This window comes from Heliconius melpomene, chromosome 5 (genome assembly GCF_056956725.1).
Source record: "Heliconius melpomene rosina isolate 202511_hmr_F chromosome 5, ASM5695672v1, whole genome shotgun sequence".
Lineage (NCBI taxonomy): Eukaryota > Metazoa > Arthropoda > Insecta > Lepidoptera > Nymphalidae > Heliconius > Heliconius melpomene.
In genome coordinates, this window is record NC_140393.1 from 10411094 (window position 1) to 10429134 (window position 18041).

The 18041-nt window shown below is 35.8% G+C and overlaps 3 protein-coding genes and 1 long non-coding RNA gene across 4 annotated transcripts in view; 2 read left to right on the forward strand and 2 right to left on the reverse strand.

Annotated features, from left to right (window-relative positions):
* Positions 1-17680, reverse strand: part of LOC146539299 (uncharacterized) — a 52550-nt gene extending 34870 nt beyond the window's left edge. Inside the window, exon 1 of the long non-coding RNA XR_014877998.1 lies at positions 17403-17680. This is a non-coding gene — a long non-coding RNA (uncharacterized LOC146539299). The remainder of the gene's footprint in view (positions 1-17402) is intronic.
* The window catches only part of LOC146539297 (membrane-bound alkaline phosphatase-like), a 101509-nt gene that overhangs the window by 73584 nt on the left and 9884 nt on the right, over positions 1-18041 (reverse strand). The gene's annotated exons all lie outside the window — the stretch shown is intronic.
* On the forward strand, positions 6108-6807 carry LOC146539302 (uncharacterized). Its single transcript, XM_085185484.1, has one exon. It carries the CDS (start codon positions 6373-6375, stop codon positions 6748-6750), a length of 378 nt encoding a protein of 125 aa, XP_085041610.1. The 5' UTR covers positions 6108-6372; the 3' UTR covers positions 6751-6807.
* Positions 13000-14148, forward strand: LOC146539303 (uncharacterized). Its single transcript, XM_085185482.1, has 2 exons — positions 13000-13561; positions 13925-14148. Exons 1-2 carry the CDS (start codon positions 13262-13264, stop codon positions 14132-14134), a joined length of 510 nt encoding a protein of 169 aa, XP_085041608.1. The 5' UTR covers positions 13000-13261; the 3' UTR covers positions 14135-14148.

The window sequence follows — 18041 nt, forward strand, 5'->3', positions numbered from 1 at the left end:
TTATTGTATGCGTCCTTACAGGTGTGTAAAATGTGGACAGTCACACAAGACTTCTCAGTGCCCTAAAAAGGACCGAAATACACCTGCGACATGCGCCCTCTGTAATGGCCCCCATCCTGCAAACTATAAGGGTTGCGATGTTTACAGAGAAATTCTTAATAAGAGGCTTAGACATCAGAAACCACTGCCAAAAGAGCAGTTCAGAACTGAGAAACCTAAAACCGATGAAGTAACACCCACAAATATTGACCCCATCAGAAGAATAAAATCTACAACAGAGACGTACGCAAATATCTGTAAAACAAATAAGACACAAACGGATAGTACATATGAATACACACAACAGCACCACGTTACTCCCAATATCGAAGAAATTCTCAGAAAACAAAACGATAAGTTTGAGCAAATCCTACAACAAATGAGTACCCTAATGGAACTCATAGTCAGGCTCGTCGACCGGCTTACAAAATGAATACTTACAGAGTAGCTACCTGGAACGTTAATGGATTAACAGCTCACAAACTGGAAGTTGAATTACTAATGGTGGAACATAAAATTGATGTACTTCTCGTATCTGAAACACATGCCAACAGTAATACAAACTTAAAATTTAAGGACTGCGAGTGCTATATGACTAATCATCCTGATGCAGATAATCAAGCGCGTGGTGGAGCAGCAGTCATTGTAAAAAATAATGTTAAACACCATTTAATCTCAAAATACAAGACGCCCCATATACAAGCCGCAACTATTTCAGTGGAAGATGGCAAAGGTCACATTAACTTCTCTGCAGCATATTGTCCCCCGAGACACAACATAAAAGAGGACATGTGGACAGACTACTTCAAACGTCTTGGAAATCGTTTTGTGGCAGGAGGGGACTGGAACACAAAGCACGTTCAATGGGGCTCCAGACTTACCACGACTAAAGGACGACAACTTAAATTAAGCACGGACAATAATAACTTATTGGTATTATCTGCCGGCGAGCCTACATACTGGCCCACAGACCCCAAAAGAAAACCAGACCTTCTTGATTTCTTCATTACAAAAGGCCTGTCTAAACACTACTTGAAACCAGAGTCATGCTATGATAGTTCGTCTGACCACACTCCTGTTCTCCTAACAATGAGTTCATTCCTTATAGAACTTGAGGAAAAGGAAAAGTTAACCAGCCGACAGACTGACTGGGAATCTTTCAAGGATTATATGGAGGACAATATCGAGTTAAACATCCCCCTAAAAACTCCAGATAACATCGAAGATGCAACTCTTTATATAACAGAACTTATACAAACAGCTTGTTGGATCAATACTCCTGAACCTAAACCGGACAACAGGCATTCAAATTACCCACTGGCTATTAAACATGCGCTACTAAATAAACGTAGGTTGAGGAGGATTTGGCATCAGAGTGGACTGGAGGCAGACAAGACCTTATTCAACACAGCTGCTTTAGACCTGAAAGAAATGTTGCAGAGGTGGCACGATGATACTCTAGAACTTCAGCTGGAATCATTATCACCCTCTGCGTCAAACAAATACTCCCTATGGAAATTCACTAAAAATTATAGCAAGGCACAAAGTACGAAATTCCCGCTAAAAACTGTGTCGGGATGGGCACGTACACCTCAGGAAAAAGTGGATGCTTATGCTGAACACCTGGATCAGGTATTTTCCCCAAATCCAGGAGGAAGCGCTGGAAATGAACCATATATAGATGAAGTGCTTCTGCAAGACTTCCAAATGTCACCACCACCTCGTCCCTTTACAGTGCCAGAAGTATGGAGAGTGATAACCAATCTTAAAGATAAGAAAGCACCTGGATATGACCTTATCACAAAGGAAATACTGAAACGGTTACCACGAAAAGCTGTTTTATTTATAACATCTCTGTTTAATGCTGTGCTGCGGGTCCAGTATTTTCCTTTGGCCTGGAAGTTCTCCCAAATCATTATGATCTATAAGACTGGTAAAGATCCTAATGAGGTTTCATCTTATCGGCCTATAAGTCTGCTCCCCATTCTCTCAAAAGTTCTGGAAAAGCTACTGATGCATAGAATACTGCCTATTCTTAGCGATGCAAAGGTGATACCCGACCATCAATTTGGTTTCAGGCTAGAGCACTCCACCACTGAACAAGTGCACAGAGTATGTGATAAAATCCGAAAAAGCCTCGAGGAAAAACAGTACTGTTCCTCTGTATTCCTCGATATTCAGCAGGCCTTTGACAAGGTTTGGCATAAGGGTCTTCTGTTTAAACTGAAGAGTAACTTGCCCCATCAGTACTATACCATACTCAAGTCTTACCTTGAAGACAGGATGTTTCAAGTGAAAGAAGCGGATGCAAAATCATCCTTCTTCCAAATAAAAGCTGGTGTACCCCAGGGGTCAGTTTTGGGACCGATACTGTACATACTATATACCTCAGACCTTCCGCAAACTGAAGGAGTCACAACGGCAACATTTGCTGACGATACTGCCGTACTAGTCAGTCACGAAGACCCAGTTATTGCATCTCAGATTCTACAGGGATGCCTGGATAAAATCACAACATGGCTTGATAGCTGGAGGATAAAAGCAAGTGCAAGCAAATCCATTCAGGTCACTTTCACCCTAAAAAAAGGAAACTGTCCACCAGTAAAATTGGAAAATACTACACTCTCACATCAAGACAGTGTCAGGTACTTGGGTCTCCATCTTGATCGTCGCCTCACGTGGAGGAATCACATCGAAACTAAGAGGTGCGAACTTAATATCCGTTACAAAAACCTTCATTGGATACTAGGGCGTAACAGCAAATTGAGCCTTGACAACAAGCTTCTTATATACAATGTTGTACTGAAGCCTGTTTGGCTCTATGGAATTCAACTCTGGGGAAGTGCTTGTAAATCCAATATCACAATAATCCAGAGAGTACAAAACTCCATACTGCGAACAATCAGCCAAGTACCGTGGTTTGTTACCAACAAGGAAATCCATGAGAACCTCAAGATGGACACTGTCGCGGATGAAATAATAAAATATAATTGTAAATATCGACACCGGCTGGAAAGACATCCCAATGACCTCGCATCTGCCCTTGTAAAGCGAAGTTATGCCAAAAGACTAAAAAGAAATGATATACTCTATTAATATAAATATCTATATAAAATTAATAATCTATATAACATAAATAGTAATAAAAGAATTGCATTAGGTAGATGGCTCATTGGAGTCACGCCTTTAAAAGCCAGCAACATGGCACACATTTGCTAAAAGTAAAGAACTGATTGCAAATATACCTCAAAAAAAAAAAAAAAAAAAAAAAAAAAAAAAAAAAAAAAAAAAAAAAAAAAAAAAAAAAAAAAAAAAAAAAAAAAAAAAAAAAAAAAAAAAAAAAAAAAAAAAAAAGATATAGTTAGTAAATTACCGCAAATTAATACAATCAAAATTCCACGTTGCGTCATTATTGATAGCTTATGCGTGCGTGTCTGTATGTCCGCAGTGTTAATGACAAGGTAGGTGAGGTATTAGTGCGTTTATTATTAGCTTAAGGTCGCGTTGCACCACTTAAGCCGACAACTATACCAAGACTTGAACTCTGTGGCGCCTTAGTAGGAGTACGCATTTATTAGAAGGTTAAGGTCTCGTTAAGGTTGCAACCAAAGCGCGTGTATTTTTGGACCGACTCCACAATCGTTTTGGGTTGGTTGAAGATGCTGCCTAATAAGCTTGAGCCTTTTGTTCGCAACAGAGTTGCCCCAGGATGATGAAAAAACTAGAGCGAAACTAATTCTTACGATTGATTCTTCATTATATGTGCACATTAGAAATGTTTCTACTACAAAAGAATTATGGGACAAACTAAAGGCTTTAGTTGATGATTCCGGATTTACGAGAAGAATTAGCTTACAACGAAATTTAATTTCTATTAGATTGCAAAATTGTGGTTCCATGATTGCATATGTGACACAAATAATAGAAACAGGGCAAAAGTTGTGTAATACAGGATTCCAGTTAAACGACTACCTGGAAAATATGCCCCCATGATAATGGCCATCGAACATTCCGGTATTCAGATAACAACAGACGCCATTAAAAGTAAGTTACTTGACATGGAAACCAGAAACGGAACGAATGGAATGAACGATGAATCGAATGGCGCTTTGGCTATTAGTAATAAAGGTTGGCAGCATTCATCGACGACCAGGAAGTCTATGGTAAATAGAAATGGCGGCAATCATGGCGGTCAACATGGAATGACATTGACAACAAAAGCTAAGAAAGAAATTAAATGTTATCGATGCAAACAAATAGGTTATAAGTCACAATGTACGGTTGAAGTGTCGAATAACAAAGGAAATGAACGTAAACAAACAAATGCGTTCAGTGCGATCTTTCTAAGCGGAAACTTCAACAATCAAGATTGGTATGCTGATTCTGGAGCCAGTGTGCACTTGACGCCAAATAAACAATGGCTGAAAAATATTTCTTATAAAAAGGAAGGTCAGACCATTATAGTAGCCGACAAAACAAAAGTGCCAATCACGTGTTCCGGCGATATAAAGATTTCTACCACAGTTAATGATTGCAGTTTTGATGTGGATATAAAAGATGTGTTTTGTGTACCGGAATTGACAACTAACTTACTTTCGGTTAGTCAATTAATTCACAAAGGGAATAATGTTGTATTTACTACTAATGCCTGTGAAATATATAATCAGAAAGGTACGCTGGTGGTTAAAGCATTATTAAGAAATGGAGTTTACAAGCTACAACTTGAAGAAAATATATCTGCAGCAGCAATCATATCTGGTGAGCTCTGGCATCGTAGGCTGGGACATATAAACAGTGAATGTTTGAATAAAATGAAAAATACAGTTGATGGGTTAAACTTAACAGAGAAAGTTGACATTACAAAGTCTACGTGTACTGTGTGCTGTGAAAGTAAACAAAATAGACTACCTTTTACTCATATTGGTAAGAGAAGTACAGAGGTATTGAATATCATTCATACAGACATATGTGGTCCTATGGAGTGCGATTCTATTGGAGGTTCTAAATACTTCATTTTATTTATTGATGATTTTAGCAGAATGATAGCTATTTATTTTCTAAAAAAAAGAGTGACGCCTTGAAATGTTTCAAAGAATATAAAGTGTTAGTTGAAAATCAGACAAATAAAAGTATAAGGTATAGCGCGCACTAGTGATTTTTGTCACCGTGACTGTTGCGCGACTGTCACCGTGTACATTACACTAAATGAAGGTGCGCGCATTTGGATACGTGACAATTGGGTGACTTTTTGTCCGCGGAGTCCGGCAACACGCCGGTGACGCAACTGTCACCGCGTCCACAGATTTGTATGCCCGTGCGCGCATTAGCAACTAAATGTCACCTCCCCCTTGCGGTTTCCATACTAGTCGTCTTCCGCATAAACATGAAACAGCAGCGTGTTGCATTGCAGCACAGAATTTTTATGTCAATAATTGCGTCAAGTTCATCACCAAGGCAAAACGTGTGTTTTCATGAAGATGAAATAGACAATGACAATACTGATTGACGAAATTGAGTTGAGGCCATTGCTCTATGACAAATGAAAAGTTAAAAGCCAATATTTTCTACATTTGCTTTTTTTTCTATTTCTTAATATAAGTGCACAGACAACCATCTCTTCGAGATCCATTTTATCAAATGTAAAAAATTTCGTCACTGTCATCGCAAGTGCGCGCAGTGGCGAAAAGTATGGTGACATGTCAGTGACAAAAAGTTTATTGTCACCGTGACAAAAGTCACCAGTGCGCGCTAAGGGTAAGAATTATTAGAAGTAACAATGGAAGAGAATTTTGCAATGCTGAGTTTAATGATTACTTAAAGAATTTTCTTGCATTTTATCTTAGCTTTAAGAAGAAGAATCTTAGCTTTATTGCACGCAGAGGCAAACCCATTTAAGGAAATGGACAATGTTGTTTTTAAACAACATCACAGATAAAATTGACCTTCTTTTAATTTCTTGTTAATTTTGACAAATATCTTTTCGTTCTTATTTGAACGAATTTTGTACTTTTTTTAATGTTGGCACTATCCAATATTTTTATGCATTGAAAATAAGTTAATGTCAAAAGTCACTTTGAAGAAAACTTTTCTATTGGCGCGAAACTAAGTTTTGTAGCTGTGTTCGGACTTAGATAAAATATAATGTAAGTATATAACATATTTTTATTTGCTTGATTATATCTTCAATTACATGTTCATGTTGTAAAACATTGAAAATCACTTGTTGCTACTGTTGAATTAGGCGAAATCTGGTATGTTGTAGGGAAACTACAATGCGCACTGCCTGCTAAATAAATGCATGTTTGGTGAAGGATTTTTATTTTGCTTTTCAGCATGCCGCGATTACTAGAAAGCGAAATTACAAAGTATTTAGAAACTCTTGAAGATTCAGAAGATGGCTTAGACGGGTCAGACTCCGAAGTAGAGGATGAAGGTCACTATTATCAAACAGCTCGAGATGTTCTTCGAGACCTTGAAAATAGTGATGAAGGTGAGAATGCCCAGTCTGATGAAGTGGATGCTGATCCTCCTCTCGTAATCGACAACGATGAAAATATGCCAGACCCTCCTATTTTGGAAGCCGAAGAAGCAGCACCCCAGAGTAGATCACAATGGATTTCTAAACGATCTCTGGTTTGGCGAAAACGGAATCTTGTTACTGCTGGAGACAGCCTTATTTTTAGGGGAGAAACTCAGATAACGAAAGCATAGATGTCTTGTAACACGCCGTATGATTTTTTTTTCATTTTATTTTACATCAGATCTAAAAAAGCAAATTGTAAAATTCAAAAAATTCAAAATATTCTTTATTCAAATAGACTTATAACAAGCACTTTTGAATCGTCGAATGAACATATGAACAAAAAGCTACCACCGGTTCGGAAGGCAGTTCTGCTGAGAAGAGCCGGCAAGAAACTCAACAGTTGCTCTTTTCAAAATCGATGGTACAATCTATTACATTTGCTGGCAGCTATCCTGCATTACATTCAATAGACATTAATTCCATACATGTTTGTCCTCTAAATATTCTTGAACAGTGTAATAAGCTTTGTCAAAATTTTTTTTACTGGTATTTAAAATTTTGGAAGTGGCTAGAATACACTGTGGAATTTTATTATATACACGTATACTCAGACCCATAAAAGATTTATTAATTTTTTGGAGGCGAAAACTTGGAGTAACAATCTTATCTTTATTTCTTGTTCCTATCGTATGATTGTCACTATGTTTACTACGACAATGTATATTTTGTCGGACAAAGAGAATATTATAGTATATAAATTGGGAAGCAACTGTAAGAATACCAGCATCTTTGAAAACATCTCGCAGAGAATCTCGCGCTCTTAGTTTATAAATATATCTTACGGCTCTTTTTTGGAGGATAAATATTGAATTTATGTCTGAAGCACTGCCCCATAGCAGCATTCCATAAGATAAAATACTATAGAAATAGCTATAGTAGAGTAGTCGGGCAGTGTCAACGTCCGTCATTTGTCTTACTTTTTTAATTGCGAACGCGGCAGAGCTGAGTTTATCCGCAAGTGCTTCCAGATGAGCGTTCCACTGGAGTTTGGAATCTATAGTTACACCTAAGAAAATAGCTGATTCCGACAAATTGAGAGTTTCTTCTTTAATTAGTAGACTAAAATTATGTATTTTAACATTTTGTAAAGCAAACTCAATACATTTAGTTTTTTTAGCATTTAACATTAGATTATTAACATCAAACCAACGAAGAATATGCGATAATGCGCTATTCACATCGTCATAGTTTATTTTATTTCTGTCAACCTTAAATATTAAAGAGGTATCATCCGCGAAAAGTACAATATCACATAGGTTCTTCACATAAAAAGGTAGATCGTTAATATAAAGAAGAAATAAAAGGGGACCAAGAATGGATCCTTGTGGAACGCCCATCTTTAGAGGAGATCCAGATGATCTTACATTATTTATACTAACCTTCTGGATTCTTTGGTTTAAATATGAGGCAATAAGCTCAAGGGCAGTATCCTGTATACCATAATGTTTTAGTTTCAACAACAGAGTTACATGGTCTACGCAATCAAAGGCTTTGGATAAATCACAGAACACTCCAATTGCATTTTGTGACCTCTCCCATGCGTCATAAATGTGCTTTAGGAGTGCGGCACCCGTATCCGTAGTGGACTTGCCTTTAGTGAAACCATATTGCTCACTATGGAAACCATTGTTAATATTTAAGAAAACTGTGAGCTGGTTGAACATTGTAGAACAAAGTAACTTATACGCAGTCACCTATTTAGCTAAGGAAGGAATTTTCTCATTTGGAACAGTAAGAGTAAACCGATTGAGAAACTGCAAATTGCCTGAAAAAAACACTATAATAAAAAGAACGTACCCAGAGGATTCTATGAGGACAACGTGGCGACTGTGGATGATATTGACGTAAGTGCTGTTGTGTGGAAAGATAACAAACCCGTTAACCTTCTTTCCACTTACATAGGAGCAGAACCAGCAACCACAGTACGCTTTGATAAATCGAACAAAGGGAGAGTTGCTATTCCATGCCCCAAAGTCGTCAAGGAATACAATGCCCACATGGGAGGCGTGGACTTATTAGATTCATTTATAGGTCGTTATCACATCACAATTCAAGGCTTTTTCGCTTGTGGCAACCCCGGTGCTAACAGCTGATACCGACTGAGAATTTTAATTTAACTTAATTTAATTCAATTTGAAGCCCATTTCCACAATAATTGCTTAATTTATTTAAGCAAATAGAGTTATTTACGTAATTATAATAGTTTTTATGTTTTAAATAGATTTTATTGTGAATTGTAAAGTGTTCTTTGTATAAGTGACTGGTAATGTGCCAGCATAATACCTATGTATATTTTACTGTAAGTACGCGTTTTTATCATTGTTTTTAATTATTAGGTGCTATAGAAACCATATAACGTTGATTTAATTGTGGTTTACTTGCGTAAATTAGTAGTTAAAGCTTAGTTTTCCGTCGTGCATAAAATTACCCGTTATTTGCATATAATCCAAATCCTTAACGTTACTCAAAAAAACTTTTATTCAAAATGATGACTCGCAGAGCACTATTTCGTCAGGAGGAGTCCAAACTCCAACTGACATTACAAGAATTAAAAAACTCTAAGGATTTGTGTGCCCAATTACAGTGTGAAAGGCAAGATAATGAAATAGAACTTTTACAGTTATTAGATAATAACACTAGGCTTAAGAAAGAAATGACTGCTATACACATAGAATTAACAACAATTGTATAGGAACGGGATACTCTCAAAAGTTTAGTAGATAAGTTTCACCGGTGCAGCGATGAATATGAGCAGGCCCTTATAAGGATAACTACCTTGGAGCAGGAGCTGCGAGAGGCTCATACACTCATCACTCAGCTACAGGAGGATGCTCAGAATGCTACCGTGCTACATAATATTAGTTTATATAATGAGTTACTTGAGAGTGCCCCACAATTGGTTTCTCCTGTGTTGGACAGACATAGTCACTCAATTATTATCTTATCTCACCAAGGATCCATAGGTTAGATCCAGAGGATAAAAATCCATAAGTTTATTATTAAAACCAAAAAATTACACACTCCGGTGTGTGCCCCCTTGACCGATCCCTTGTGTGACAGCCTTCATAATAATAGTAGTAGACTCAGGTCACAGCAATCATTTGGTGCATCAATTCATGAACCTAGTTCATTAGTTAATTCACAAAACAGTTTTATTTAGTGATGATATTGGAAGGAATATGGGTTCAATTTTGAATTCTTGTTTACCGGGACAGTCAGCTATTAGTTTTTGTTATCCGTCAGCATCCTTTGAAGTTCTCATGCAAAGAACTTTAAGTTATAAATTTAATAAGTGTGATAAACTTGTAATATTATCAAGTAATAGGGGAAATTTAAACAAACAACAGTTAAATGACTATTGTGAGTCATTATTAAACTTAGATATAAGTAAAATAATTTTGTTTACATTTCCTTATTGTAAAAATCAGTCAGAAGCGGAGAATAATTATAGATTTAAGCTAAACTCTACTCTGCACACCATAAGCACATATAATGACAAATTACATTTAATTGACACTAACAAAATAGTTAGTCAAACTTTATTTTTGACTCAAAGTAAATATTATTTTAGTCATAGGTAAGAGACAGATAGCTTCTGTGCTATCCTATTATTTTGACATATCAGCCAAGAACTTGGCTACTACTTCAACTGCTTCTCAATAGAGTTCAGTCTGCTCAATAGCAGACTGACATTATACCTAACAATTTACACATTTCTCAACATTTAAATTAATTTCTCAGACGACAGAGGTAGCAACCTCTAGCTCTAACTTATTATTAAATATTCCATTGCTCCAGCTAGCTTTACAATTAAATAACAATAATAACCCACACTGCACATCATCACAATATCCATGCAAAAATAATAATAAAGATGTTAAGTCTATTAGATTAGTTCATCAGAACATCCGTTGCTTGACGGGGGGCAAGCAGCTAGAGCTGGAATTATTCATGAACTCAGAGGAAATTAGTATTATGTATATTACTGAACATTGGTTAAAGGTGAACCAGCTCATGTTTAATTTCAGAAACCACCGGTTAGGAAGCTCATTCTGCAGAATCAACACAATACACGGGGGGTCGCTTATTATATTAAACAAGAACCTTAAGTTCAAGGAACGGAAAGATATTGTGTCCCTTTCTGTAGAATGTTCTATCGAATTAGCGTGTGTTCAATTAGATCAATTCATTGTTATATGTGTATACAGACCTCCTTCCGCCAATTTAAAATTATTTTTAGAAGTAATGGATGAGGCCTTAAGCAAACTTACCAAGTCGGGTAAGCCTTTGTTAGTGTGTGGGGAGTTTAATGTTAATATTTTGGAAAGTTTAAGTCCCACCATTAATTTATTAAGTCTTTTTAAGTCACACAATTTACTTAATTTATTTATGGAGCCAACCAGAATAACTCCTACGACTAGTACTTATATAGATAACATATTTACTGACATTATTCCATGCAACAAAAGCATTATTAATAAATTGGATTCTGACCACTCTGGTCAGCTAGTAGAATTCTCTAGTAAGAAAAAACAGGAGGCTAAGAAAAAAATTGCTTTTGTACCTGTCACAGTTAAGTCGTTTAGAACGTATGAGAGTTAGTTTACTAACTAATTTTCTAGTTTTAGATATAACTTTACCTCCCAATTCTTTGTACGATTTATTTTTTTACTCTTTTATTAATAAATTTCGTTCAATATTTACTCCCAAAGATATTACAATTACTGATAGTCCTATCTTTGGTGACTGGGCCACAGCAGGTATTTATAAGAGAAGGGGGACGCTGTATATATTATATTATGAAAAACAGTTTAAAAATCAGTCAGTTAAAGTAAAAAAAACAGTCTAAAATTTTCAAAAGAGTTTGCAAAATTGCAAAATCTTTATTTATTAAAACAAAAATCAGAAATAGTAGTAATAAAATTGAAGCCACTTGGAAGGTTGTTAATGCCGAGACTGGGAGAACTAGGGTGAAAGATTCTAATTTTAAACTTAGTATTGACGGTCACATTGTTGATTCCGATTTGGAAGTGGCCATTGCATTTGAAAAGTTTTTCTCTACTTTCCCAGTCAGTCTAACAAACGATTTAGGTTCTTCCACCACTATTGCAGAATCGTTAGTTAAAGACAATGTCCCCAATTTTATAATGGTTTCGTTTTCCGTCATGTAAATTATTCAGACATTAGTGTAGCTTTCAAATCAATTAGTATGAAAAAGACAGCCGACTTGTGGGGTGTCTCAGTTCATATCATAATTTTTAATAGATGTATTGATTGTGGAGTGTTTCCTGATTTGATGAAATATAGTAAAATAACTCCATTGTTTAAATCAGATAGTACGCAAGACCCCACAAATTTCAGACCGATTTCAGTACTACCTACGTTTAGTAAAATTTTTGAAAAGCTGATACTCAGTCAGCTTCTTACTTATTTTAATAAAAATAAATTACTGCAAACAGGTCAATTTGGTTTCACTCGTGGAAGGTTAACATCTGATGCTGGGGTCAAATTATTAGAGAGTGTATTCGTGGCTTGGGAAGAGTCACGTGATGCCTTTGGGGTGTTTTGTGACTTATCCAAAGCATTTGATTGTGTGCAGCATAAAACTCTTATCAGAAAGCTACACCACTATGGTATAAGAGGCATTGCTTTGGATCTTCTCACTTATTTAAGTGATAGGATTCAAAAGGTAAATGTCAATGGGAAAAATATCACACGGATCACATTGGGGGTGCCACAAATTGGGGCGGGGGGTCCGTTAAGCGCCTGGAAGAATGACATTCAGGCTTCAGCGGCTGAGCTGGTCTACGGGGAGCCCCTTCGACTTCCAGGGCAATTTCTTGCACTCTCAGAAGATTACAGGACTGCAGATATCACAAATCTGGTCACTCGTCTTCGTGCTGGTATAGCACGACTCTCACCGAAGCCCACGTCATGGCATAGGACTAGTGTTGCCCAAATTCAGTCTTGGTCTTGCAGTCTTGGTCTTGTTCTTGCGTTTTTGCAAGACCAAGACCAAGAACAAGACCGCGTATTTTTAGCAAGACCAAGACCAAGACTGACCGTGCAAGATTTGAGCAAGAACAAGACATAGCCTGCAAGGCTCTTGCGTCTTGCAGCTAGGACTTAGCGCTATTTCACTGAGTAGTTAGGTGTAACAGTTCGGTGTATAGGTAGGTACGCTTAGGAATTCTATGAGACGCAAAAAACTGTAGCAAAGAATATGAAAAACTGGACCTATCTATTAAAATCAAACTGAGTGCATGCATAGTTATGTTTTAACCATCGGCACTTTGATAACGCGGCATCAAAGGTTTTGTACTTACTTCTCAAAGAAATTTGCCGCTTTTCGGAAGTACATCTAAATCTAAAACAATCGTTGCCGCCACGCCGAAATCATAACATTTGACACTATTTGATTGCCGCCATAGGGCGTAGGCGTAGGTATACTCATGCAAAATAATTTCGAATTTTAAGAGTACCTACAGGCGCGGTAGAAAGCAAGGAAACGTACTAATAAATAAAGGAATTATTTTAATTCCAGTCATTTCCAATTGAGCTGTGCTTCGAGTCTAACTTAATAATTGTTTTTACTAATTCTCGTTGTTTTCTAAAAACGTATCACGTGTACAATTTAATATGAGTGACGAAGATTCAAATTATTCTAGTCCGAGTAACGAGAGTTTGAGTCACAGATCTAAAAGACCCAAAAGCAAATTTGAGGAGTTTTTCGAAATAATTCATGCATCCCAAACTGCCTTCTGTAAATTGTGCCAACATAAAAAGATTGAAATAAAAATGAAAAACAGAAACACTTCAGGCTTAAGGAAACATCTAATATCTTTCCACAAAAAGGAATCAGAAATATTTCTTCCTGTTAAACCAAAATTAAGTGGAGATATCACAAGCTTTTTAGTAACCGCTGGAAGAAGTGGACAGGTAAGAATATTTTTTTAACAGTTAAAAGAATTATAACTCTGCGTAGCTATTCATGCGATACTTTCAAAAACGCCATTAACTTACGTAAGTATTTTTGAGTTAGTGGTGTTTTCATCTAGGGGTGCGACATATTAAGTATGTAATTATCGTCTTAAATATTTTTTATAAACACCCATATTTTCATTTAATCGGCCAGTAACAACTAAGTACTTTATTTTGGTAAATTACAGTACAGTGCAACCTTAATATAACAAATATCAATTTAACGATTTTCTCGATTTAACAACAACAAACCTCCTCCTCTTATACGCTCAAACCTAGTATGTTTTAAATAATAACACAAGATTTATTGTTTTGGTTCAGTCGGAAAACAGCAGTGACAACATCACGACAGCTACAGTTGATTGGGTGGTGAAAAAATATCTTCCCTTCTCATTTTTCGATGACGAAGCTACACAAGTATATTTTCGACGTATTTGCCCTAATATGGTGTTTCCTAAAAGGTCTACACTTAGAAGGAAAGTCAAAGAGCGATTTGAAGAGCTCCAATTGAATCTCAAGAAACGACTTTAACAATTATCATCTAAAATGTCTTTTACCATTGATGGGTGGACGTCAATTGCTGGTAGGAGTTACTACGGGGTTACTATTCATTATATAGACAACGAATGGAAGTATCAATCTGTAGTTCTTGATTTTATACCATCACGCGGTCGACATACTGGGGAAGATATTGCAACGATTTTCCATGAATGTTTATTGGAATATGGCATAATTGATAAAATACAAGGTATCACGGTCGACAACGCAACTGCAAATACCAAATTTATGTATGAACTGGGCAAACAGCTGCCGCCACACTTTGATTCAGACAATCAACATTTCCGGTGCTTTGCTCACATTTTAAACCTTGGTGTACAAGATTTATTAAAGACCTTAGCATTACACTATGAGTCTGACACTAACGCGCAAGATCAGCAGTACGAAGACTATACAGACGAAACTGAGGATGAGGAAGATGAAGAATCTGCACCAAATATTGCTGACTCGCGTACATCTGTAACAAAGTTACGCAGTATTTCCAGTAAAATAAAAAGAAGTGAGATAGTGAAGAAGAAGTTTCAGTCTGCTTGTGCAGCTGGCGTGCCATCAAATCTAAATGCCATTCTTGACTGTCCAACGAGATGGAATTCCACACATGATATGATTGGATTTGTTTTAAAAGTGAGAGCGGGCATTGACATATTGTGCAGTTCTGTCACCGAATTAAATGATTTTCAAATCACAGCTAATGAATGGCGGGTACTCGAAAAATTACATAAATTTCTAATAAACTTTAAACTTTTAAGTACAAAACTTGGTGGCGACAAATATGTTACATTACCGCTAGTCATTGTATCATTCAATCTCTTGCTAGATAAAATTGAATCTATGGTAAAACAGTTAGATGAGAAACCTAATCGATCTGAAGTGGATGAAAGGCTCATTCTAGCTTTCCAAGCAGCTCGAGACAAAATGCTTAAACATTACAAGAAGAGGAACTGGATTTATTGTACTTCTTTAATTTTAGACCCAAGGCATAAGGCTCAGACTTTTGACCTGACAATGTGGGGGAAGCAACTTAAAACAAAAAGTCTGCGCAAGTTCAATGAACTTTATGAAGAATATAAAAGTCTACACTCACTGAACAAATCTCTGGAATTACCAGAAAAAGAAAATAAAGTATGTGATGAAGATGAAGACGTAATAGACTTTGATAAACTCTATGAATGTCCCTCGACGTCATCTGGATCTTGTCTTCAAGGCTTAGTGATAGACGAGTTGGAGGAGTACCTGAGAAAACCAAGAACTGCCAGCTCGGAAGACATTTTAGATTGGTAGAGGACGCATGAGACAGAGTATCCGATTTTATCGAAAATGGCCCGTGATTTTCTCTCAATACCTGCAACTTCAGTACCTGCTGAGAGGTTATTTTCTAAAGCATCATTAGTAATTAGAAAACATAGAAATAGGTTAAATGATGAGTCAGCCAGATGGTTACTTTGTATTAATAGTTGGTCAAAAAAATTGATATAAAGTATCATAACCTAATGATAAAGCTGTTGATTAGTGTTGTATTTTATTTTTTGTTCAAATAAATGATAAATCGTATAAATCTTTTATTAAATTTCTTATAAGTTGAGGGTTCAATCTCTTTCTAGACAGATAAGTATTGTTCTTTAAAATACAGTCAAGTTATTGTAATTAATTTGTTTTTTTACATGTTTTAGCAAATGTAAGCTTATAAATCATAAATGTTTATTAAGAAACAGTTACTTCCATGGAAAACGACATATAGGTAGGAATACGTGTTTCATCGTTTTCTAGAATTCTCCCCCTCAGGGTGCAAATAAGGGGTTGAAAGTTTGTATAGGTTTTTTTTAAATCGTCACCAATTTTTATAAAATTTGAAATTCAGACTCTTAAACGTATATAATTGAACACATGTTTCATGGTTTTCTAGAAATCACCCCCTAAGGGTGCAAATGAGGGGTTGAAAGTTTGTATGGGAAAATTCTCAAATCGCCACCGATTTTTATAAAATTTGATATTTAGACTCTTAGAAATATTTAATTGAACATATGTTTCATGGTTTTCTAGAATTCACTCCCTAAGGGTGCAAATAAGGGGTTGAAAGTTTGTATGGAAAAATCTTTAAATCGCCACCGATTTTTATAAAATTTGATATTTAGACTCTTAAAAATATTTAATTGAACATATGTTTCATGGTTTTCTAGAATTCACTCCCTGAGGGTGGAAATAAGGGGTTGAAAGTTTGTATGGAAAAATCTTTAAATTGCCACCGATTTTTATAAAATTTGAAATTTAGACTCTTAAAAATATTTCATTGAATACATGTTTCATGGGTTATTAGAATTCACCCTTAAATACGCAAGCGAAGCTGCGCGCGTCCGCTAGTTATCTATGTTAGTAAAATTGTGTACCTAAATTGACATTGATGTTTTATAATTGGAGTGTACTAAATACCCCATTTAGGAAATAAAGCAGTTTTGCTCCATACTACAAACGGGTAGTATCATTTTAATAAAAAAAGCCACAAAAACGTAAGATTTTGTTCTTAGGAACAGCAAAATATTTCGAAATTGTAATACTAAAATAATATTATATAATAGCTTAGTAAGAAGCATTTTAGAGTACGGTAGCGTGGTGTTGAGGCCGCATTATGCGACACACTGCTTGTGAATAGAGAGGGTGCAAAAGCCTTCCCTTTATCATCTGGCATTCGCTCATGGTAGGGCCAAAGAAATTAATTCATATATTAAAAAAACTGGCATATTTCAAAATGTTCGAAGAAGCCTACATCCAAAGAAGGTTCCAACTAAATTATTACAAATACATTAAAAATAGCACTATTAACAATTAACTTTATAATAATACTACATAAAAGTTTTTTTATCTATTAATTCTAGTCTATAAGTTCAAAATAAAAGGCTTCATATTAATAAAGCCTTTTACGAATTTTTAAGATTACTTAAGGTGTGGCGGTTTTGAATGATTCCCACTCCTGTGGGAGTCTTTAGATGATGAGAATGTCATATACACCTCTCATGTCTTTGGAACACTTGCAATAACTTTATTTGGAAATACACACAGAGCTAAGGTTTAATATGAGAGATATGTAGGATGCAAAGACGGTTTGCAAGAGCCAAGGGCTGTATTACTTTACAGGTAACTACTATTCCTACTTTACATTCTTGTACAGTTGATTACACATACATCTGCATGTTAAACAACTGATAGAATTAGATGTTTTTTATATAATAATGTCACTATTACTTACCACTAAGTATTATTCCATATTTCTTTCTAACTAAAAACATCAGCGTATGACAATAAAATTGTAAATAATAACTACTAGCGATTAACGAGAATTCTATGTAGCTCACCTATTACTTTTTACATATAACATTTAAACGTGTTTTGTTAGTATGTACTCAATAGTTAATAAGAACAAGCAGAACAAGTAATAATATGCAATGCAATAGAAATGCAAACAGTTTGCGTCAAATGCGTCACCGAAAAACAGCAGGTCGGCCATTTGTAATGTAATAATGTTGCCATAAAGTACTGCCAACCTCGGGAAGGCAAAAAAACAGCATATGGAACTTATCGGATATATTAAGCTGAAAATAATATCAAATAACCAGATTTACAGTCTCTTTGAGCTCAGAAAATGAAAAGTCAACGCGACGCAACGTCTAAAAATACGAGCAACTATCGTTTTTGCCGCATTTTGTATGAAATTCACCGCTTGCAAACTCTTTATGGTACTGTGGACCAACAATTATGAAATTTGACTAAAAGTGAAAATTTACAATACAAACGAAGGTATGAAATGAGTGCAAACTTATATATATTTAACTTTAATAAGTAAAGTTCCTGTTGACCTACACTCATAATGATTTTTACGCATTTCAAA

What these genes read in the sequence shown, in the direction of transcription:
- LOC146539303 (XM_085185482.1), top strand. Translation starts at nt 13,262, where the DNA reads ATGAGTGACGAAGATTCAAATTATTCTAGTCCGAGTAACGAGAGTTTG. An exon ending in CCGCTGGAAGAAGTGGACAG is followed by an intron (nt 13,562 to 13,924) that starts GTAAGAATATTT and finishes GTTTTGGTTCAG; the next exon opens with TCGGAAAACAGCAGTGACAA.
- LOC146539302 (XM_085185484.1), top strand. Translation starts at nt 6,373, where the DNA reads ATGCCGCGATTACTAGAAAGCGAAATTACAAAGTATTTAGAAACTCTT.